At 30.2% G+C, this 24343-nt stretch overlaps 2 protein-coding genes across 2 annotated transcripts in view; both read left to right on the top strand.

Annotated features, from left to right (window-relative positions):
• AP-1-2beta (adaptor protein complex 1/2, beta subunit) overlaps positions 1-1891 on the top strand; it is a 28816-nt gene extending 26925 nt beyond the window's left edge. Inside the window, exon 5 of the mRNA XM_075382213.1 lies at positions 532-1891. Within this exon, the coding sequence (XP_075238328.1) occupies positions 532-1479 (948 nt within the window). The 3' untranslated portion in view covers positions 1480-1891. The remainder of the gene's footprint in view (positions 1-531) is intronic.
• Positions 1892-14340: 12449 nt separating this feature from the next.
• The window catches only part of Tsf2 (transferrin 2), an 87022-nt gene continuing 77019 nt past the window's right edge, over positions 14341-24343 (top strand). The window contains exons 1-3 of the mRNA XM_075382211.1: positions 14341-14504; positions 22776-22945; positions 23566-23698. Of these exons, the coding sequence (XP_075238326.1) occupies positions 14429-14504; positions 22776-22945; positions 23566-23698 (379 nt within the window). The 5' untranslated portion in view covers positions 14341-14428. The remainder of the gene's footprint in view (positions 14505-22775; positions 22946-23565; positions 23699-24343) is intronic.

The following is a 24343-nucleotide window of genomic DNA, read 5'->3' as shown; positions in this document are numbered from 1 at the left end:
ATTTGATTTTTTTATGAATTGTTGTATTATCTGGGATCCTGCATATACATAGTATATATACATATCCTGCATAATATATATATATTATGTATTTTTAAGTTAAATGAAATGTGCAGGAATTTGAAAGCCATTTATTTTCAATTGAAGTCATTGTTCATAACATAGCATTGTTTGCTATGGCCTGTAATTTGTTTCATCATTATTGTAATCTTGTCATCCTTATTCTCCTCTTGCAATAGAAGATAACCTTCAGGCTGGCATTTTTAACAGATGTTCTTACCAATTCTATCTATACTTTTAACTTCTAATAGAACATTAAATGAAAAAGTAAGGGAGGAAAGACTAAAAGGAGATGGTGTGGTCAGAAATATATAGGATGAATTGAGAAGGATGGGTAATGATTGCCAAAAACCAGATGTGACACAAGATGCCTGGGTCCTTCAATTACTGTACTCTTGACTAGAAATTAAGTTTTAAATATTTATTCAAAAGATTTAATCTGTTGTCTTTTTTTTTGTTTTGTTATTTTAGGAGACTATGCGAGAAAGTGGAACAACTGAAGCATCAGTAATACCAACTCAAGAATCATTAATTGGAGATTTACTTAGCATGGACATTAGTGCACCGACTGTTATTTCAAACCCGACGCCGACTGTTGATTTACTTGGAGGTGGTTTAGACACACTTTTAGGAAGTACTGACATTGGAGCTGCTCCTGCTGTCAACCAGTCTACCACAGGTTTGCTCGGTGACATATTCGACTTTACACCTGTTCCAACCATGTATGTTCAACCAAAACTATTATGGTTACCAGCTGATAAAGGAAAAGGTATGGAAATTATGGGTACATTTTCAAGAAAAAGTGGACAGATTAGCATGGACTTCACATTTACTAATAAAGCTATGCAAGCTATGGCAGGGTTTGCAATTCAGTTGAATAAAAATAGTTTTGGTTTAACTCCTGCAAAGCCGTTACAAGTCATGACTCCTTTACCACCAGGTGTATCACATGAATGTTCTTTACCGCTTACAACAACAGGTGCTGTGCAGCGAATGGAGCCATTAAATAATCTCCAAGTTGCTATTAAAAACAATATTGATGTATTTTATTTTGCTTGCATTGTCCCAATGAATGTTTACTTTGTTGAAGATGGCCAGATGGATAAGAGACTTTTCCTCTCAACATGGAAAGAAATTCCAGCTCAAAATGAGTTACAGTATACCCTTACAAATGTAACACTTAGTGCCGATGCTATTGTTCAAAAGATGCAGCAAAATAATGTGTTTACAATTGCTAAACGTAATGTTGAAGGTCAAGATATGTTGTATCAGTCTCTGAAATTAACAAATGGTATCTGGGTACTTAATGAATTGAAAATTCAACCAGGAAATCCTAATATTACTCTTTCACTTAAATCAAGAGCTCTCGATGTTGCTGTTGGCATATTTCAGTCTTATGATGCCATCCTTCATGCATAATTTATTTAATTATTATTTTAGCAAATCCAGCATGGAGAACAAACTTCTATATTAAAAAATGTTATTTATATATGAATTGGCTGTAAAACAGTTGAATATTTTAATGTTCTATTGTAGCTGAGATCTGACTGTATAGTTATTGTATTATAAATTGAATTGCTTTGTTAAATAATGCTTTATTGAAACCATTGAACATTATAGTGCTTTGCTTTCATTTTGAGTTATAAGTTCATTTTAGTCATAGTATTTCCTTAAATTTTTCTTATCATTTGCAGATTTATTATTAGTTAGTATTCTTGTTGTAACTCATATTTATTGTATCATCCTGTCCGAAAATTATTATAAATTAATTATTTATATATTTGGTATATGTATGTGTATATTATGTTGAATATATAATTTTACTTATGCATTCCTATTTTATTTTATTACATTATATTATTTCAATGGCTGCAATTAATACATTTGTATTATTAACAAAATACATTTATATATTGTTAAAAAATATATATATCTATGTACACATACTATATATACTTATGTCTAAAGTCTAAAAACTAAATTGTTACTAACATTTCCCACTGTGCAAAAAATTGTAATTTTCTTTCCTTTAGATATTTTTATTGATAGATTAAAAAAGATTAAGTGTTTTGGGAAGAGTTTCTTATTTTAAAAAAAAGAAAAAAAACATTATTTGTGATGATATGCGCATAAACAATTAAAAAAAATAATCAATTTTTTTATGAGGATCTTTAAAAAATTATATAGAGATTAAAATTCATAAAACTAACTTGCAAGTATTCAAATATTACACTATTTACTTTTTTCTTTTTTTTTATTAATATTTTTCTTTTTATTACGTACAGTAATATCAAAATTCGATAAAGAAAAAATACAGCAGTTAAAAGAGTTTCATGTTAAACTTTTTTTAATATTCTTTCCTCCTAGAAATCATGAAATAACATTGGTGAAGGAGTTTTGTCTGCCTTTTAAAATCAAATAACAACTGTGTTAGTTGTTTCATAAAAGATTTATGACTACGTAGAAACCACAGTAGTTAGGATTTCCGAAAGAAGACAGTAATCCTTAAGAATTATATGACTAAAAGCAATAGAAAATTACTTATGCTGTCTAAGAAAGTATTTTTCCTATCTATCTTTTTATTATGAATTGTGCCAACATCCAGAAAAAAAAACATGTAAGTTCTTTAAGTATGTCTTATTGATTTGTATTTGAGGGTGGGGTGAAAAGTTCTGGGCCTCATACAGATGAGGGCCTCGTACAGTTGGTACGCTTAGTTTCTTGAAGGCAATGCATGGTTCCATTCTTCTTCATTAATTTTTTATAAAAGTTTCAAGTCGTTGCATCACTTAGTATACTATTTACAGTCCATCAAAGTGGAGGATTAAGGCATTTTTTGGAATATGGAAAAACTGAAAATTTGTGCAGTGTTTAAATACTTTTTCTGAAAGGCTTAAGTGTAAAGGAGATTAAAGAAGAGCTTGATACAACATTGGGAAGCTCTTCTCTATCAAATACAACAGCTAAACTCTGGGTCGTAGAGTTTAAAAAGTTGTTGAATACACACTACCAATGAACGATTCAGTGGATGCCCTTCTGAAGTATTTATGCCAGAAATGATAGTAGAAGTGCATAAAATTGTTTTGGCAGATTGACGAGTAACAGTGAACGAGTTAGCAGAATCTGTAGGCATGTAAACAGAACGCATGTACATTATTTTTCACAAGCATTTGGGCATGAACAAACTATATGCTAGATGGATGTCACATTTACTCACTCCCAGCTAAAAACAGTGCTGAAAAAACATTTCAAGTAATTGCTTTGAGTTGTTGGCACAATCTAGAAAAGTTTTTACATAAATTTGTGACAGTGTATGAGACTTGGGTTCAACTCTACATTCCTGAGACAAAACAGCAGTCAAAACAATTGGTTGGAAAAGGTCAACCTGCTCCAAAAAAAGGGAAATCGAAAATGTTATGACAGCTGTTTTTTGGATGCACATGGAATAATTTTCACTGATTATTTTAAAAAGGGTGAAACAATGTGGCGAATATTGTGCAACCCTAATGCAGCATCTCAGTGATGAAATTAAGGAAAAGTGGCCACATTTTGCAAAAAAAAGTACTTTTTTTTCGTTAAAACAATGCTCCAGCTCACACTTCAGCCATTGCAATGGCAAAAATCAATGAATTATAGTTAGAATTGCCCAAACACCCTCCATATTCACCTGATCTGGCTCTCATTGACTATCGCTTAAAAAAAATAGCGTGGAAGGAAGAGATTTTTGACCAATAATGAAGTTACTTCTGCCGTAGATGGTTATTTTAAGGAGTAGAATAAATTGATATACCAAACTGGCATAAGCGCTCTTGTAGAATGCTGGGCTAAGTATCTAGACCTTAATGATGACTATGCTGAAAAAGAAACCAAAATGTACCCAGAAAATGTTGTTTTCTTATCCAAACTTAGACTTTTTAGACTATATGTAAAACAGTGATTACCATGTTTTTCTCAGAATTTTTTTGAGAATAACCATAATAATCTTGAGTCTGTTCTCTTTTATAATCAACTCCGAGAATTATTTTAGTTGGTATATTTAGAGGCTAATGTACAACAATAATGTAGATTATATCCTGACCTCTTAAGTAGGTATGAAGAGCTAGAAAATATATATGAGTAGTAATCCTATCTATTACAATAATAATTTTGATGCCTATACTGTAACTGTAGGTTTGTTTGGTAACATGTTTGATGTTGTTGGCTTTCAACTAAATTGTAATTATCAGATGATAAAGAAAAAGGTTAAAAAATAGTAACTGATCATTTTTTTGGCAAAGATGTTGTACAGTCAGTAATATAAATACAAGGATAAGTTTTAACATATTTAATTTACAAAATATTAGTCTACATGATACATACATATGAGCATGAAATTACCCATTTTTGTATCTTAAAAACTAGTTCTGACTTTTTGAGGGAGCCCTAAGAGATGGTATACTTCAGATGGGTGTATACTCTGGCATAATAAATATTTAATAATGATGACAAGCTTAATATTTTATTAAAATATATGGTTTGATTTTGTTGCTAACATATTTCAGAGAATTTGTGATTTAATAAAGTATCCAGAAAGTTTGTACTGTCAATAACAGAAATAGTATCATTATCATTAATTGAAATTCTATCTACATGATTAGCAATGTTACAGCTACCTGAGAAGTATAATACATTGGTTTTATATATATTTTAAGTTAAATGATTACAATCCACCCACTGAAAAAATTTTAATTAGTGTCAGAATTTTCAAGTCTTCTAAATAACTTTCTTTGAATATAGGTAGTTGAGTCATCTATAGCAAAGAGGATAAGGATAACAATGGATGGTTCAAGATTTTAATACAGATCATTAATAGGAAAATTAAGGGACTGACAAGACTTAGCTGTGGTACTCAGTGAGTTCTACATCTTGAAGTGAGGACCCACATTTTACATTGTATTATCAAAAGATGAAATTTTAACTGTCTGATTATGGTTGGTAAAGTATAATTATAAACAATGCCTCTGATATCAAAGCTGCTAAATTTCTTTTTATTACTAAAGAAATGTAAAATTAAATAGATTGCTTTTCTGAAATCACAAAAAAATTAATCAGAAATGAAACCTTTTTGTAATGCTTTTTAAAATACGAGGCATGTTCATAAAGTAAGGGCCATTGGCATATATTTAAATATTAATGTGTCTGAACACAGTTTCACACATGCAGGGCCATCTGTCAGCTATTTATGAAGCCACTCCAGTTGTTGTTTTGATTTAGTAATCGTTTGCCTGCCAGTGAATACAGATTGCAATGTCTTGTGACAATCATTTCTCTTGCCAGTTTTGAAGTGCACGCTGTGATATGATTTTTGTGTGCAAAAGGATCTTCAACTCCTGAAATTCATTGGGAGTTGTGCCTAGTGCATGGACAACGTACAGTAATGTGTGAAGGAAAGATTAGACAATGGTGTAGAGACTTAAAAAATGGTCGCACAAATGTGCATAAAGAAGAGCAGAGTGGCAGGCCCAGTATTCAGACCGAAAAAATCGTAGAACAAGTAAACTGAAAACTGCGATGTGATCAGCGATTAGTGCTCTGGCTGATGAATTTTCTGAATTTTGGATGCACCTCTATCTACACACAGTTGTCACAGAAAAGCTCGGATATCACAAATTGTGTGTGAGGTGAGTACTGAAAATGCTCACCAACCAACACAAAGAGCAAAGAATCTGCAGTGGATGAGCGTTTTTCGACCACTATCGACAAGATGCAGATGATTTGTTTTCCCATATTGTTACAGGCGATGAGAATGTATATCCTACACCAACGCAGAATTAAAACAACATTCAATGCAGTGGCGCCATTGAAGTTCCCCCAAAACTGAAAAAATTTAAGCAGTCTCCATAGTCAAGTCAAAAATTGTTGGATACTGTTCTTTGGCACAAAAAGGACATCATTTTGGTTGATTTAATGTAACGTGAATCAACAATTACAGTTGATGTATACTGTGAAATGTTCATCAAACTGAGAGTACGATACAAAATCAATGACGTGGGAAACTATAGTTCGGCGTAATCCTCCTTCACGACAACGTGCGTCCTCACACCGCTGCCTTAACCAAGAAGATTCAAGATTTTCGTTGAGAACTTTTTGACCACCCTCCATATAGTCCTGACTTTGCACCTAATGACTACTTCCTCTTCTTACATTTGAAAAAGTGGCTTGGTGGACAACGGTTTGAAAACGACGAGGAACTCAAGACTGACGTCAACTGGTTCAATTTCCAGGCGGCTATAAATATATTGTTGCACATTTTCATTAAAAAATTATGCTATTGCAATTTGACAGTTGTAATCTGAAAGGCTATAATCTGCATAAAATTATCTTTAAGTAAATTGAAACAGTATTGTCAATGTAGGTGGCAGACGTACTTATAATTCTGATTGGCTGAGAACTAAAAATATTTAGTACTGCTAACACAAATTGATTTAATGGTTCATTCATTACAAGATTAGAGTTACCCAGGATTGAAATCACCACACAATATGACTTAGAATTCATTAGAAGTTTTAAGAAATTTCCAATACTTTATGTGTAATGTTTTCAAAAGAACCAAAGGAGATGTATAAATTAACATAAGTTATGAATGTTTACTAGGCCGTGTTTAATTGACATATTCAAAATTAATCTCTTCCTAAAAATGCAGTAACTTTCAGCTGTATTAAAAAAACAATATTCACAAAAATTGAGAGCTCTATTTTTTATGTGCATTTCTATAAAATGCTTGAGTAAGCTCGAATAACCTTGCTCAGAAATTGTTTCTGTATTGGTCAACCAATGTTCTAAAAAAAAAGTGGAAAATCTGGTGACTCATTGAAAATAAGTATTACACCTTTGATCATATTTCTTAGGCACTGTATATTTACATGAAAAGTCTAAATCTTAGTGTAATTAATGTTTTTCAGGGAGGATGAATTAAGATTAGGATTATTTTGGTTGCCAGTGTTTATTAATATTTCTAAAATATACTATATTTTTGGTGAGGAATTTGCTAATATAGTTTATTATAAGGATGTTCAGAATATTCTCATGGAGGTATGTGAGGAATTTAAGAGGGGAATTGTTTCAAATAAAAAAGGGTCCCCTTGTCATTTATAAAACAATCTTTCTCAGAATTTTCAGTGAAAAGACTTCATCCAAATCTACTTTGCCACCCAAATTTAAATATCTGTATTTTAATTATATATATAATATAATATAATATGTGATGTGTAACAACCACATAATATGATATCATGCCAATGTCTCCAGATTGCTTCAAACAATGAAGTATCAAACTGATGAAGGATGTCAATTCGTAACACCCTTGAATAAGCCAACTCTTTTCACTAAACATTTGGGAACTATGTTGGCAATTTATCAAAGGCATTAGCTACAATTTGAACACCAACAAGGACTTGTAAAAGGTCTGTGAGTAAGCTGTGTCGATTACCCACCAGTGACTGAGACATTTTTTATAATTGTTTAAATTATTAATTTTTCTTGTTTGTTATTTTTTATATTCAGTTTCATGTTTTTGAACTTTAAGAAATCATACCGATTTCTGGTGGGCATTATGTTCAGGCAGCACTACTGTTTGGCACCATGTGATATTAAATATTAGTTCGTCCTTCTTTTCAACATAATTTGTTTCTATTTTATTAAACATGTGTCTTTATTCATTAATTGTTAGTGAATAACACGCAACTATACGATATGGCCTAGTCGCCAAGGTTGTTAGATTCAATTTTATTATATTATCATAAGATGTGTTAAATTATGGCAGGCAGTATGTTGAGACACAGCTTCTGATGACTCGCACAGCTCCTAGCGGTTCACTCAGCTCCATCTACACTATAAAAGCCGATTAAGCATTAGAATCTGCCAGTTTCATCTAGTCTAGTCTCAAATTATCATTTGAAGACTCATATTGTAAACATGTATATACATTAAATTATATATATATTCCAATAATGTAATACAAATTAAATTAAATTTTGAAATGTTAATATACAGTTGTTAATTCAAATCAGTATTTGTTTTATTTACAGTGCACTTACCATAAACGAAACAGCTAATGCTGCATAAGACCAGCAAAGTTTCTTGCATGACTGGTACAAAGCAAACAGACTTTATGGGATTAGCAATCCTTTTCCACCTACATTTCCTTGAGTTGATGCAAGTGAACTCATCAAGTGTTTCCTCTTCCAGATCAGAACTGATGAGAAATGTAATCACAGCCAAATCGCACAAACTTATTTTGTCTGACAACGGAAACCCAAAACTAGGCTGTATTTGTTAAGATTCTTATCCAAACTGCAGAAATTTCTACTGTCCAGAGACAATATATCATCTTTATCAAGAAAATTGATTTTCTCCCTCAGCCTCACCACATCAAGGTCATTGGTAACTTGTATCACCAAAGTTTCCTTTTTCCCTGATGTTGGAAGACCAAATACGCTACTTTAAAATTATCAAAACTACAAAAGTTAGAAATATTTCTTAAGATTAATGACAGAAAACAATAATGTATAACCTCACAAGTTTTTGTGTGTTTCAAGATATGTTTATGTGAACCCAATCAAGTTATTTAAAAGACGGCATTAGATTTGTCTCAATTTTCAGATTCAATTATTTAACTACTGAATTTATGTCTGATGTTCTACAAAGATATATTTAGACCTACAGCTCTTTTCCTTAATTATTGTTATTCACTTATCTATGATTATGTCACTTTTCAATACCTCAAATTTGCTGAAAGCATTACAGTTTTCAGGTTGGCTTGTTGATGGAATACAATTGTAGATGTGTTTGTAACTCTGAATAAAATAAATTATGTTAAATAAAATAAAACTTGGCTGAATGAAAACGATATTACTCATAGTATGTAATATTAATTTCAGATTTTAAATTAAATTGATTTGTAAGCTTATATTTTTACAGGCCAAACCAGATTTCATTTAGAATTCGTAAATTTTCTTTTTTTTTCTTTTAAAGATCATGAAAAGACTACTATCCCACTCCTGATTTTTTTCATTTATCTATAAATAAGAATATGCTATATCAGATCAATCCTCGTTAATAGTTTATTCAAACCATTTAAAAGATGTCAAATCTTTATTGTGTAAAGAGAATATTTGGATCTCCTGAAACTGGGACAGCAAATACTTGGATAACAGTTTGTTGGAATGACAATTCACTAAAAACAACGAATTGGTTGTCTTATTGACTGAGTATCATTTCCCTTTTCTTGGATTTGTCAACGTTAACAGTTACTCTTGCAAGTTGGATGCTGTCAGGATTATTACTTTACAAATTTTTTTATCTGAAAAGTCAGTAATCTGTGGTTGTATCTTAATAATTAAGATAAATACAAATTAATTTAATTTAACTACAAATGTAATTATTGCTACATAAAAATAATTTAACATAATTCTTTCTCTATTTTTCTCTGAAATATATATCTTACAATAATTATTTTAACCTAAATGGAGACAAAGGTCTATTAATAAGTAAGACGTGACTTAAACTAATCATCTGCTAATGAGTTTTGAATGTACAGCAGTTCAAACAAGTAACTGGAATTTAAATGGTTTAAGTAAGTATGATTTTATTAGTGTAACTAAATCCTATTATAATAGTAATAATAATAATAATATTGTTGGGTAAAGTTAACAAAAATAAAAGAACACGCAGCTCGTAATTGCCAAAAGAAATTGGACTTTAATTAGAAAGAAAACAAATGAACTTATGATAAATCATAACCTTAAAAAATTAAAAGAAATTATGAAATAAACATAACTTAATTCTATATAAGAAATTATAAAAGAAATATCAGCTGAATCAACATATGAATAATGATATTAAATGAGAAAATACATGAATATACATTTTACTTCTATAACTTAATTCTTGATAAGAAATATCAGCTGAAATCAGCATATCAGTAATGATATTAAATGAGAAAATACATGAATATACATTTTAAAAATCTACAATTTAACAAAGCCTGAGAACATAGAACAACACCTTATTTACAGTAATATACTTAGAAAAACATAACATCAATAAACATAGTATGACTGGAAAACTGTTGCATTACTGACATATGTTGTAATATTGAAAAAATTAGCAATGAACAAATGTCATTAACTTATAAAAATAAATTACAGTAAATCTTATTATTGGGACTGGCCTTTTCTAATTTATGAACATTAAACTTAGCATTAAATAAATAAAACATGTAATTCTAGTTTAGTGAAGAAAAAAGGCCACAATAATATTCTAGTACAAAAAGAGTTAATTACAATAATCAAATTGAAATAGGTAAACATATAAATAGAGTTCATTTTGGTAAATAAGCCTTCTTTAAAATATAAAATTACAAAGAAGTCCAAAAAAATGTAACTTCACATCAGGAGTTATTTTCTTTAGATTAATTTAATTGAAGTAATATGAATTCGGTTCATGAATAGATAATAATTAATCTCTGCGATTAACAAATTACATTAAACTGAATGATAGAGTCAAGTACAAATAAAAACAAATCGTAATAAGTAAGCACATAAAATATGTTAGCACATGACATAATAACATAAACTTATCTAAGCCACCTCTCGTGACTGCACTTAAGTGAATAAATGGTTTTTTAAACCAAATTTGAAATTGAAATGCGTAATGTACGATTAACTGAATGTTTCACAAATTTTACTAATAGCGTAACTGTTTACTATAAATAATAATGAAGGATTTGAACATCCCTTAATAACACACGAATATTGGTAAAAAAGAACTCGTGAAATTAAAGTGCACATATACATACAGTTTATCCTTGGTGTAGTCTGTAACAGAGGTAACAATTTGTGATTAGAAGTTGAAACAAGGCGTTGCGTCTCAGATTTGTAGTAATGAGTTTGGAAAGAATACTTCATCGATGAAAATGTAATCAGCAGCTGGAGAAGATTCGGCGTCGATAGAATTGGCAGTTTGTAGTGATTGGCACACATTTAACAGAGACGTAATATACTGAATTGGAAGATTAACTTAACAAAGAAACGAGTTAAAACAAAACATAGAGATCGGTGAAGTCACAAAACACTGGCGAGTAGAACTACAGAATATTTCGACAGAGAAATACCGCAATGTTTATAAGAGTATGAAGACGATGAAAGTATTAACATTATACGAGAGAAAGAGAATATCGAAGCCTGGTCCTCTAGGGCTGGAGGACCAGGATCCGCACAACGTGAAAGTCAGGACTAGAATGAACAAAGCTGGCGTGGTGAGAAGTAGGGGAAGCGAACAAAGCAATGGACAGAAAAGTGTGTGTGTTGACAACAAGAGTAGTGTCTAAGTGTTAGTATGAGAACGATTAGAGAAAACGTGTGGAATTCAGGAATGAAGACATAACAAAAATAATTTACAAGCAACCAGACCACTAAAGAATTACGTAAGGCTGATAAAATAAATTAAATATATATAAAATATATAATATATTAAATTATATATAAAACATTATTATTATTATTAAGACTAAACAGCAATAAATAATGCAAGATATGAAATACATTGACACCAATACGATGATGCAATCAGCAAGTCAAACTGGAGACTGAGAGAAGAAATTGATATCGAAAACAAACCCAAACAACCTATTTTAAAATACACGTATGATAAGCCTTACAAAAATGCAAAATAAATTTACCAAGCATGTAAACTACAAGACTCGACCATAACCTTGAATTTATTGGAATAAAACAACTTTACGCATTGGTGTAAACAAATATTATTGAATTTTTTTCCAAAAGTTAGAACTATTTTTATTTATCATAACTTGAAAGCAAAGAAGGTTCCATTCCTAAATTGTGAAATTAAAAACTATTCACTCATTACATCTGATGTAATCATGATTATTAAGAGGTGCAATAACAGAAGCGTTAATGTTTGAAGTAACCAAATCCAATGGAGCAAAATCACTAAAAAGATAAAATATGATTCAAATGGATCAACCCTACACTATGAAGGAATTTATTATGTTGGTCAGTTCTTCAGTTGCTAACAAAAAAAATAACAGTATATTTGACAATAAGAATTTTTTTTATAATTGTTATCAATTATGTACAAAACATATTATATGTCAATGATATGTTAAATACTACAAACAAGTTCCCTAAAGTGCGGCCTTACATTGATCTTCTGAATAAAAACTGGCAAATACAGTGTTTTTGTTCACCACCTTTCAATAGATAAACAGATGATACCATACTTTGGTCGCTATTCTTGTAAAATGTTTAAGAAATAAAAACCTGTGCGCTTTGCCTATAAGGTGTGGTGTTAATGTTCTTCACAAGGATACCTTTCCGACTTTTCTCTTTATCAAAGGAAAGAAGCAGAAGTAGATTCTAGCCTTGGATTAGGTGCTTCAGTTGTTCAAAATTTATTGCACATCCTGGAAACCACAGCATTTATTTTGATAGATTTTTTAGTTTGTATAAATTGTAAATTTACTGAAGAAGGAAGGCTTTTTTGCAACTGGAACAGTTAATGAAAATAGAATTAAAAAACTGCTCTTTGGAAGATTCTTGCTCTTCGTGTAAGGAACCTCACGGGACATACGATACCAATTTGATACCATCAGTTCAATTTTTATTAGAAAACTCCTATTACTCTAATTAAAAATTTTCAGTCCATTGAACCTCTGAATAATGTCAAAAGGTATTTTAATATGAAACAAAATAAAATTTCAATCCAACAACCAGATCTTATCAAGCAATACAATCACTATGTGGGTGGGTTTGATTCACTGGACAGCTGTTGAATAACAATGGAAGGAAAAAAATGGTAATTGTGCTTGTTTTTAAACTTTCGTGATGTAGCTTTAGTAAATTCTTGGAAGCTTTATTAATACATCCATAAAGAACAAGTTGAGCAATTCAAATTTCAACGACTTGTAGTTATCACATTATCATCAGAGGCATAAAACGCAGAAGAAATTAGATTCCTCAAATGGCATAGCCTTGGACAATCAACAGTGTTTTCAACTTCAACAATTTAGTGACACTCAGTTGACAAGGATCTTCCTGAAAGAAATGTAAACAACGGAAGAATCCGCTGCCAACAGTGTAAAAGTACAACAGTATTTTTGTGTAATAAGTGTAAAGTTGGACTTCACCAAAATGTTTTATTGATTACCATAAAAAATAAACTTTTCATTGTATACTGAAATAAAATATAAACATCCCATTTATATCATATCCTAATTTTTATTCTGTTTAGTTTTTATTTAGATTCACAAAAATATTTAAAAAATAATAAGCTAAACAAGTTTGTGTTAATTAAGAGACCCTTTCCTGTTGAAGTTGTGTTTCTGCAACATTTCATAAATTGATAAATAAACTTATCTGAGGGTCAAAAATCACATATATGATTCAGAATCACCTATAAACCTAAATCACTTTACAACTAGTGCATCCGAGTGTGGCAAAATATAGGTTAATGGTTACAAAAATCTGCTTCCAAAGGACTGAAGCTGACTGGTACATAATGGCAGTAGAAAATTCTGAATTAAACATCTTAATATGCTCTGAATGAAAAATATTGAATGCACTTATGATTTTTAAATTGAGCCAGAAGCAAACAGAATCAGAAAGAACACCAATACTGAAACTGTGGAAAATGGCTGGAAACAGAATTACTTAAATTGCAAAATAAAATTAAGCAAATAAAAATTGGGTTGGATAAAAATAAAATTATTATTAAATTAAAGATGGAAATAAAAGCAGACATGTCAATACAGGAGAGATACCAAAGTATTTATACTCAGGTACCTCAGTATTTACACTTGCTGTGTATTGTTACTGTGTGTTTTTCACCAGTAATCTATATACGCCTTTTGATCAACTGAGCTTTATAAAATTTGATGTGTAATAATCACTTTGTGTAGTAGTGAATTTGTTGAATCATTTAAATAGTTTGCTGAATTATGTAAAAAATACGAGTATTACATTATTAGTGAAACCATTTTTAATAAGATCCTCAATGAAATAGAAATTAATAATAAAACGCGAATTGTATAACATAAACATGGCATGCAACAATAATTCGTTCGAATTCATGAAAAGAAACCACACCCGAACTAATTGAATTAACTCATTGGTGGAAATTACGAGTTCAATTCTATTTCGCGCGGTTTCTTACGTTAATCGACTTTTTTCGGTATATATCGTTTATACTCGGTCTTATTCATTATGAGGAGGTGTGGTTCATTGAGTCGAGGCGAGTAGTTACTCCCAACGGGTTCGTCACTCGTATAAGGTTATTTTGGTTATGTTTAGTGTTTTGCCATTATTTCGTTATGTTTCTTTTGAAATTGTTGTGTTTGATCCACTATGTTCTTCTTCTATTTGTTTCCCTTTTATCTTTAGTTGACGGTAAGTGTAACATTTTTTTTTTTGTAAGTATTATAAGATAGTTTAGTGTCATTCTTCTTGTTAAAATTTTTAATAGACCCATTTATTCTTAAAAATGCAACTGGACTGTTTTTCGGAGTTAAATATTAATGGTACATTATATTGAAACGATTTGGCCATATTTTGTGCAAATAAGATTGACAACATTTATTTGGTGGTTAAGAGTTAATACCTACGAAATGATTCACTCGTATGTAGTATATTTATACAGTAACTGGCTGTAAGTATTATTAGAGAAAAATATTGCCTTTTAATTGCTATCACAGCCCCCCCCCCCCCTAATAATTTTGCATTGAAACCCCATTAGTGTTTTTAATCGGAGTGTCAGTTTTTGTAAATATATATTTTTTTAAATAATTCAAAATGTTTGGATTTTTATGTGTTATGTTGTCGCTTTACACTTTTTTTTTGCCTTGTTCAGTCATGTGATTGGATTTGCAGTTCGCGGTTCATATTCTTTATAGAAAAATATAGATTCAACTTGTTTGGTTATTTGATTCACATATTCTAATTCTTGCTTCGGTAGTCTACAAACTGCACCGTCTTTTTTTTTTTTAGGACTGTGCCATCAAACCTCTTCATCAGATCTATTCAAAAACAAATCATTTTGATTTTGTAAACACATAATTATTTATTTAATTCACAATCTATAATGATTAAAGAATTTTTTAGTAATTTATAATTCTCCGTTTGATACTAGATTGCTATTATATTTACAGTTTAACATTAGTTATAATTTTACATCGGGATGATTAGCTTGAACTTAAGACCATATGTGAAGCTGTAAATGATGTTACTGCATGTTCTGAGGACGTATTAATGCCACAGATTATGTAACTGCTTGGTATTCACTTTTTTAGTGCATTTTGCAAACTCTATTTTAAGTTCTGTGAAGTAACAAAGTAATAATTTTCTCCAAATACTGATGAAAGTGTTATGTTATATAGTGGGTATCTACATATTGGAAAACAGTGTCTACATGCACAATTTATATTTTTTGAGTTCTTTGAAAGTGAGTATATCAAGCCTCATGGGTAACCATCACTATAAATATCTGTCCCATGTTTGGTTAAGAGATAACCAAACAAATATATATATATATATTTTAATTAAGACCCACTAAACTTAACCTTCGCTTGCTAACCTTGACTAGAGCGAAGTGAGCATAGGTTAAGTTTGGTTAGATTATATTTATACTTTTAGATTTATTATATTTATTTATTTGGTTGTCTAATAACTGAACATTGACAGATATTTATAGTGGTGGTCATATAACCCATGAGACCCAGTATACCAATGAACTTGTATGTGCCCATATATTCATCTCTTGATATGTTTTTTTAAGGTTAATTCCTAAAAGGCTTATTTCATCTTGAATTTTCTATCCAATATTGCTAATTTATCAGGAAAGTTCAAAGAGGAGTTAGATTTATGCAAAATTTACTTGTTTTATATAAATTATATCAACTATTACATTTTCCTGTCATATTTTGGTTAGTTGGTTGGTTGAGATTTTTCATATTCACTATATTATGTTTTTCAATCACTTTTGCAATCATTTTCAGTGATTGTTGGTAAGTTCTTACCCTGGCATCAGCTGATATATATGTGCAGAAAGGAACTTCATTTTAATATTATGAAATGTATAAACAAAAACATTCAAATAGATTATTTTCTAAATACATGTTTCCCTAATTAAACTGAAAACATGATACCATTTTTGAAAATGGTTGATATACATTAAACTTTTTTTGATTATGATTTATGAATTGTAATTTCAAAATTATTTTTATTGTTGTAATATTATTGTTATACCACTAATAACATGATAGGAGAAATTAAAAAAATACAATGTTCATTAATGTGGTTTTAATAAAACCAGTAATAATATTGACTGAAGATGTGTTTTTAATAAAACACAAATGCTCCCAATATGAATACTTTCTAAAAAAAACTTGATCTGGTGGTGTCATATACTCTGTGTTGCACCACCAGATTTTCTTCATTTACAATAATATTGTTTACAAACATAACGTTTTAGTATGGTTATTTACAATTTTGTGGTTACTATGGTCACACCAGTGAGAGGAAGTGTCAGGGTGTATAAGTCTGTTGGAACTCTGCAAAAAATAATATATAAACTGCTCGTAAGTCAAAGCTCCCATTGTACTTGAATGTAATAGTTCTCCCTTTGTGTTAATGTGGATCATTTTATGTGATGGTAAACTGTCCAAGTACCTTAATGATACATGTGTTATGTTTAATATCCTTGAAGTTGCTAAATTTATTTGTATATTTTCAGTAGAACTTGTGTTGTTAATTTTAATAAATGATTATTTTATTGTATATTGGAGCACTTATTTAAAGTTTATTAATATTATTTTTTTTGCTTAAAAACTGATATGGTTGTTAGATATTGAAGCAACATACTGTTTATGATATTAGTTCTTTCAAATTAATATTAAGTGTAGTGCCAATATCTGTTTGTTTATGAACTTTTCTTATTTATTTTTAACATAACAGATCAATCTCTCAAGCTTATCTTTAAGGGTATATCTGTTTTAAAGTAATTTATAACTAAATTTTGATAGAATCTTAAATTTTTCTTTACATTAGAAAAAGTAGTAAATAAAAAAATTATATATATTCTACTTCACAGTAAACATTTTTTTTTATATAAATATTTTTATTTTTAAGCATTTTACTGTTGTACTTACATAGTCTAAAATAATATATATTTTTAATAAAAATTTACATGTATATGGATGTTAATTAGAAGATAAACTTCAGTTAAGGAGAATAAGTTTTCCGACCATGGGTTATCATTGTCTTCATAAAACTAGTCTTATGGAAAAAAGAAAAAAGTTAAATTTTTTAATTTATAGTAACATTTCTTATTCTTCAATGTGTTTGAAATCTTTATCCCTCAACATTATCTTTATTAAATTAAATTAGTTATTTTATAAATATGTTATCTATTCCAATTTAATAAGTTCACCCTGTTCAAAATAGTTTGGTGATTTTAATTTATATTTGTTCCTGTGGTATTTTTTATAATTATTTTTTCATATGCATCGTTACCATTGATAATTAACATTTAAAATATCTATTATATTATTTATTATTTCATATTACTTTGCATTCTCAATTTTTTTGTTCACTTTATATTTTTTGTTCCATTCTAATAATTATTTAAAAATGTAAAATATTTTATTCATTTCAAGAAAGTTTGTGATTTAAAAAAAGACAAATAATAATCCAATAATAAACCATTAAAAACTACTTTTGTGGCAGTGTCTAAAGAGGAATATGTAAGTAAAATTATGAATACATAAAAAAATATTATGAAATAAAATTCAACAGGAAAAAAATAGCAAAAATGATTATAAATAATTTCACATGGTGTTGTACTCATTCCATTTACCTACATCTCAGCTAGATGTAATTTACCTAAATTGTATAAGCAATCAATATATGCCAATAAAACCACCAATTAATTTTTTTTTTAATAACTAAACATGGTTAAAATAATTCATCCAAAAAATACAATTAAACAGAAAAGTTTTGTAAAAAGTGGTTATGAACTTATTTAGAAAATTCAAATTTTAATGTAAAAAAAAAAAAAAAATGTTTTCGTATCATATAGACAGTATCTATACAAATGTACTACTACTTGGCAGTGTAGCATCATAACAGCGTTTCATCTGGATATGAATATGAATCCTAGTCAATCATGGCATTTTTCATAACTACAAAATTTCCATTCCATACTCTGATGCATAAGGCTTATGCTTATGTGGTGGATCTACAGAAAAAAATTAGAAATAATAAAAAAAGAATTGAACCCAAAGATTATAAGAAATATATATATATATATATATATATATTGTTTATAAATTTTGTCAGCTGTCTTAAAAATGGTGTTAAAATTGAAAATTTGTCATATTTAAAAATTCATGAAAAATAAATATGAGGTAGGTTAAATGGTTTTGTTATGATTTTTAGTGTATGATGTCTTGATAAAGCTTTTGAGTTAAAGGATGATATCTAGGTTATGATTGACTTTATCTTTTAAATGTATTCCTCATTGATATATTTTAATGTAGAAATACAGGATGATTAATTGCCCAGCAATCTCTAGGGAAATGATTCTATAGCCAAAAATAAGAAAAAAAGTTGATATAGCATAGGTTAGAAACTGTTTGTTAGCAAGTTTCGGCTCGTGAAACATTTAGCCCTACCTTCTGCTCCCTCTGTAAAATTAAACTGTACTAACATTTTTTGGTTTTAAGAAAAATATGGTAAAACACAAAAAGGTTTTGTAGGAAAATACACTTTTTTAAGTTTGGAATAAAATTTTTTTTTGTCTTCAGTCATTTGACTGGTTTGATGCAGCTCTCCAAGATTCCCTATCTAGTGCTAGACATCTCATTTCAGTATCCCCTCTACATCCTACATCCCTAACAATTTGTTTTACATATTCCAAACGTGGCCTGCCTACACAATTTTTCCCTTCTACCTGTCCTTCCAATATCAAAGCGACTATTCCAGGATGCCTTAGTATGTGGCCTATAAGCAATATATCGTCTGAAACCCAAGGTTTTCTACCAGTTCTCTTTATCCTGCCTAAGTTGGCTTCTGCTGATTTAAGAATTTCCTTTTTAACATTCTCCCATTCTTCTACATTTTCTACCTTATCTTTTTTACTCAGACCTCTTGTGATGTCCTCCTCAAAAATCTTCTTTACCTCTTCCTCAAGCTTCTCTAAATTCCACCGACTCGTCTGACACCTTTTCTTCAGGTTTTTAAACCCCAATCTACATTTCATTATCACCAAATTATGGTCACTATCAATGTCTGCTCCAGGGTAAGTTTTGCAGTCAACGAGTTGATTTCTAAATCTTTGCTTAACCATGATATAATCTATCTGATACCTTGCAGTATCGCCTGGCTATTTCCAAGTGTATATTCTTCTATTATGATTTTTAAATTGGGTGTTGGCAATTACTAAATTATACTTCGTGCAAAACTCTATAAGTCGGTCCCCTCTTTCATTCCTTTTGCCCAACCCGTATTCACCCACTATATTTCCTTCCTTGCCTTTTCCAATGCTTGCATTCCAATCTCCAACTATTATTAAATTTTCATCTCCTTTTACGTGTTTAATTGCTTCATCAATCTCTTCGTATACACACTCTACCTCATCATCATCATGGGCGCTTGTAGGCATATAGACGTTAACAATCGTTGTTGGTTTAGGTTTTGATTTTATCCTTATTACAATGACTATCGTTCTGCGTCTTGAAGTACTCCACTCTCCTCCCTATCTTCTTGTTCATCACGAAACCTACTCCTGCCTGCCCATTATTTGACGCTGAGTTAATTACTCTAAAGTCACCTGTCCAAAAGTCGCCTTCCTCTTCCCATCGAACCTCACTAATTCCTACTATATCTACGTTTACCCTATCCATTTCCCTTTTTAAATTTTCTACCCTACCAATCATTTTTAAGCTTCTAACATTCCACACTCCGACTCGTAGAATGTTATTTTTTACTTTTCTGGTGACCCCTTCCTTAGTAGTCCCCACCCGGAGATCCGAACGGGGAACTATTTTACCTCCGGAATATTTTACCAAGGAAGGCGTCTCCATCATTGCTTTTGAAAATGCAGAGAGCCACATTTTCTTGGAAAAAAAACAGCTGTAGTTTTCCATTGCTCTCAGCTGCGCAGTACTCAGAGAATTGAGTGATGTTGATATGGCCGTTTAAGTCATTGTGACTCACGCCCCTAACAACTACTGAAAGAGCTGCTGCCCTCTTTCAGGAATCATTCCTTAATCTGGCTCTCAACAGATACCTCTCCGATATCTGATGTTACATCGTATCAATTGTAAGCCTACTTCCAAGGCTACTTAATACTTTTCCAAGGTTTAGGTTATACTTTTTGTCGGTTTAGGTTTTGATTTTATCCTTATTACAATGATTCTATCGCTATGTGTTTTGAAATATTCTACTCTCTTCCCTATCTTCTTGTTCATTATGAAACCTACTCCTGCCTGCCTATTATTTGAAGTGGAATAAAATAACTTTGTTAATTTACAAATAAAAAATTTTTAGTTAACTTTATAGAAAATTTAATTCTGAGAAAATTGATAGAAGTAACATTTATTAAAATTAAACACAAATTTGATAACTTTAACTTTAAGTAGAAAAAAAACACACAAACTGGATCAGAAAAGTGATACGATTTTAAATAGAACAATTGTCATCAATGTTTTAACAATGTAATATAATGGAAAATAAATACCAAACTTATCAATAACAGAAAAAAAAATAGAATTAAAAAATAAAAATCACATAGTTTTTGGTTTTTTCTAAAAATTATTTAATATCAAAATCTTTACTTGATAAAGCTGCAAACATTTCTTCAAAGCAGTTGCTCAATGTGGCCGCCATTCTTTTCAGTGCTTAGTTCGACTTGGTGAATCCATTCTAGCCGGGCACATCTAATATCAACATTACTATTCATAATAGTAGCTCCAGATTCTATTATATGATGTCTCAATTCTTGTTGAGTGTTAATATGAGCACAATAAACTAAAGACTTCATCCAACTCCAAAGAAAAAAGTCTGCTGGTGTGAAATTGGAAGATCAAGGTAGCCATTTAACTGGTCTGTTTTGACCAATTTATTGCTTACTAAATGTGTTTTTTTTTTTTAAAATGACATTACAACAGTAATGAGCAAGTGCACCATCATTGAAAAACCACATCTGCATTCTGTCTTCCAAGAGTTCCATCAGATTTGTTTGCAAAAAATGAAAGATCCTCTCCATTGAGCCTTCATAAGAACAAAAGGGCCTATGAGATTGTCACCAAGAAGAACAAAAAAGTGTGTTGGAAATTACTTATAACACTCTCATGGGGATTTTCTTCTGCCCAAATGTGAATGTTTTAAAAATTTACAATGTCATTTCTTGTAAAACAGGATTCATCAGTAATCAGGAAATCTGATTGAAGTTCACATTTTCTAATTAACCGCGGACAGAATTCCGTTCGTTTATAAAATCAGGTGGTAATAACTCTTGTACACATGGAGTGTTGAATGGGTATAATTGTTGCTCCCATAACATTTGCCACACACTTGATAGCGGAACTCAAAAGTGATGTGACAACCTACTGGTGCTTGAGGTGGGAGATACTTATACTGCACTCAATATTGCTTCATAGCTTTGGTACTTTTTACAAAACGTTCATGACCAGCATTAAATCGTTGTGGTTTAACATACCTGTTTCTTGAACTCGTCTCTCCAAAGCCTCAAGTATTTTATGATCCGGTACTCTTTGATCTGGATAATTTTCCTGTATTCTTGCATTGCAACCAATCTATTTTTATTTACTTTACCATAAATTAACAACATATCCATCAACTCTCCAAATATAAGCAGATTTATGGTATTACCCATTGTGAATGACTGATGGAAAAATAACAGCGCAAACACTGCTCAGGTGGTTATTCAAATGCTAGACTCTAGACTTAATTGTTGATCAGCTGTTATTGCTAGCCTATGTAAAAAGAGAAATGTTTAATATGTTTTAAAGGATGTCTTTCAAATTTATTTTTGTAATTTTTAGCAGTTGGATGTAAATTGTTCTGTATAAAATCATATCACTTTTCCGATCCATTTTGCTTGTTTTGTTTTTTTATTAAAGTTGAACTTCTCAAATTTGTATTTAATTTTAATAGAAGTTCTTTGCATTAATTTTCTCAGAATTAGATTCTCTACAAAGTTAATTAGAAATTTTTATTTGTTTATTGGTAAATTAACGATGTTATTTTATTCCAAACCTAAAAAAAGTGTTTATCTTACAAAACATTTTTGTGTTTTTCCCTGTTTTTCTTAAAACCCAAGTGAAATAGAGGTCTGGGACCACTTCTATTCAATTTCTTAGATCAAAAATCATAAAGAAGCACCCAATTTACCCTTCAATTTGTACTCCAAAATTTTTAGTACGGTTTAATTTAACAGAGGGAGGAGAAAGCAGGGCTAAATGTTTCACGAGGTGAAACTCGTTAATGAACAAATTTCCTGACCTTTGTTTATTTGAATTTTTTTACTATTTTTGGCTATAGAATCATTTCCCGAGAGATTGCTGTGCAGTTTGGAATTGCCTGCATATTGCTGGGATAATTTACCTTTTAATTAATTTTTATTACTTGCTTTACTTTCAGGCCAAACTAACTTCATTGGAGAGCATGAAGATAAAACTAAAATTGTTACCTGGTGTACAGTAGGTGTTGAAGAACAAAAAAAGTGTCAGAGTTTTGCAGAAGCTATAGAAAGTGAAACAAGTTCTACGTTGTTTTCTAATAATGAAATCAAACATTTACGTTGTAAACAGGTAAGCTCTGGTGTGTTAATTGTATGTATTTTTAAAACATTTTGCATTACAACTGTGATTATTTGTACTTAAAAAAATTCCATTTGTCTTTATTGTCGAATGAATTTCTGCATAGAAATTATCTGTATAGAGTATTTGTACAAGAACATACCTGTTATGCTATATGTACTCCTTTCATTTTTAAAAGGATCCTAATCTCCTTAAGCATCTGTTAATGAAAATTTACATTTCTTTTCAGTTATTTAGTCGGTATGTTGAGTAACAGGATGATGTTCATTCATTGCTAAAGGTGTCTGAATTTGCGGATGTACTGGACTGAGTCTCAAACATAATTAATCTTCTTTCATGCTTGTTTGAAAATGTTAGTGTAATTGACTATAGTGAAGTTCTCCTTGGACTTGTGTTTCTATTGAAAATCTTGTTTCGGTACATGAACCAATACTCCTTTTCTGAAAATTGGTAACATGACTGGTGAATATTGGTGGTATTCATCACTTACACACACTTTTTTAAGCATTAAATTTTGCTGCCGCATCTTGCTTATTCTGCTTTTACTCTGACTATTATTATGTATTTCTCTTTTAAATCTTATATTTATCCTTTTGCACTTGATTTGGCAGGCATTCAATAAAGATGAGTGTTTGACAATGTTGGATGAAGAGAAGGCCGATCTGACTAACTTGGATGCTGGTGAGGTTTTTATTGGAGGAAGGTATCACAGTCTTATCCCGATTGCTCAGGAAATCTATCCGGGTATGGTATATAGTAGTGACAGTGTATAGTGTGTAGAAAATGAATATATAGTGTTTACGTACAGTTACAGTAGTTGTTATTATGTATATATTGATTGACATAATCTTATTATTTTATTTGAACTTCCATTTCCATCTGTACTGGAAATTGAATCTATTATAAAGAATTGAATTGACTGATGTACTAGCTAAATTGTTATTAGTGGAGTGGCCATTCTATATAATGTTAAACATTTTTTCAGTGATGTTAAAAGAGTACTTACCAATGTATTGCACAATTAGGCCATTACAGGTTATGGGCAAGGTAGCATTTTCATCTTTTAAGTTTGATATTTCTATAGTTCCTAGAAGATATCAAAAACTAGTATCTTGAAATTAAAAATTGTGAAGTTAGAATAAATGTCAATGATCAGTCTTGTTTAATAACCAGTCTACATTCATGATCAAACAACTGCAATATGAATAGTGTAACTGCCTTTGAATTGATATTGTTTACTGTATTGTTAGATTCTTTTGGTTAATGTCAGTAGCAGATTGTTACAAGAAAATATTATCATAAACAAAATTGAAATGGAACTATTATAATTTGTTGTATTATTTTATATGTCCAAACTATACTATTGTTGTTATTATTATTATTATATTT

Source organism: Lycorma delicatula, chromosome 1 (assembly GCF_047948215.1).
Source record: "Lycorma delicatula isolate Av1 chromosome 1, ASM4794821v1, whole genome shotgun sequence".
Taxonomy (NCBI): domain Eukaryota; kingdom Metazoa; phylum Arthropoda; class Insecta; order Hemiptera; family Fulgoridae; genus Lycorma; species Lycorma delicatula.
The sequence above is the reverse complement of the archived record's forward strand: the minus strand, read 5'-3'. Positions and strand labels throughout refer to the sequence as shown.